Source organism: Sinocyclocheilus anshuiensis, unplaced genomic scaffold (genome assembly GCF_001515605.1).
Source record: "Sinocyclocheilus anshuiensis isolate Anshui unplaced genomic scaffold, SAMN03320099.WGS_v1.1 scaffold2168, whole genome shotgun sequence".
NCBI lineage: Eukaryota > Metazoa > Chordata > Actinopteri > Cypriniformes > Cyprinidae > Sinocyclocheilus > Sinocyclocheilus anshuiensis.
In genome coordinates, this window is record NW_015546037.1 from 580832 (window position 1) to 582037 (window position 1206).

A 1206-nucleotide genomic window follows, 5' to 3' on the forward strand; every position below is an offset into this window, starting at 1 on the left:
TGAGCAAAAAAAAAAAAAAAGATTTGGGCCACATTTGCCTGCAGTGTGAACGTAGCCTTAAGAAACTAATAAAAAATAAAAATGAAAACTGAGATTACATATAAAACAAAAGCTGATTTAAATTATTAATACATGTTTATCTCACAGAAGTGAGTACACCCCTCACATTTTTGTAAATATTTTATTATATCTTTTCATGTGACAACTCTGAAGAAATGACACTTTGCTACAATGTAAAGTAGTGAGTGTACAGCTTGTATAAGTGTAAAGTTTAGAAACGTGAAGGAGAAACATGCATTTACTATAGTGCGCTTTTAACGTCTATACTGTCATATGTGCTAAAATATCTAAATGTGTGAAAATAGTGTCCTTCCGAATCATCATTCTGTGCTGTTAATTGTGTTTGTGTCCAGATGTTTTGTATCAAGAGTACCGTGACACCTCTAAGCAGCAGGAGATCGAGCAGCGTCGACAGAGAGATGGGCTTCCGACTGCAGGGTCAGGGGTCACGGCTGTGCCTACATTGCAGCTGCAGCTGAGGAACAGCATGCATTCACTGAGCCTCTGGCAAAACCTGGAGGCTGTGAAAGACAGTGGACTACTGAAGACACTAGAGACAAAGGAGACCATACTGCAGGAGGTGAGACACATGCTTTGAATCGACTAGAGTATAAACTTTTGAACGGTATGTGCTAACAGCAAAAACACTCAGCAATAGCAGTGCATGTTATCTGAACGTGTCTCTGTCTCTTTCTGTAGGCCATGTTTGAACTGGTGACCTCTGAGGCGTCATACTACAAAAGCCTGGAGCTGCTGGAGACCCACTTTCTACGAAACCCTCTGCTTGTCAACACCTTGAGTCAGTCTGACATGCACTTCCTGTTCTCCAACATTGAGGACATCATGAAGGCAAGCGAGAGGTGTGTGTTTGTTGGGCAACCTATGCGGCCAACAGGGCAAATATGTTTATCAACATTTGCCTAGACCACAGTGAATTTTCTCATCATAAAAGTTTGAGTGGCAGCATTAGCATTATTAGTTCCCATAAAGCAAAATATGATGTATTTTATGTTAAAATATACAAAATGCTGTCAAAAATATATCATGAGGAATCAAGAATATACATTCATATATGTTAATATATTTTGGGATTCATTTTAAATCAAAATATGTCCAAATATACATTTTCTATAATATTTTATATAA

General features: G+C 38.1%; 1 protein-coding gene across 2 annotated transcripts in view; it reads left to right on the forward strand.

Moving 5' to 3' along the window:
* The window catches only part of LOC107698868 (ephexin-1), a 23955-nt gene that overhangs the window by 10415 nt on the left and 12334 nt on the right, over nucleotides 1-1206 (forward strand). For both annotated transcript variants that reach the window (XM_016500001.1, XM_016500002.1), the window contains 2 exons: nucleotides 414-640; nucleotides 760-920. In XM_016500001.1, coding sequence (XP_016355487.1) covers nucleotides 414-640; nucleotides 760-920 — 388 coding nt within the window. The remainder of the gene's footprint in view (nucleotides 1-413; nucleotides 641-759; nucleotides 921-1206) is intronic.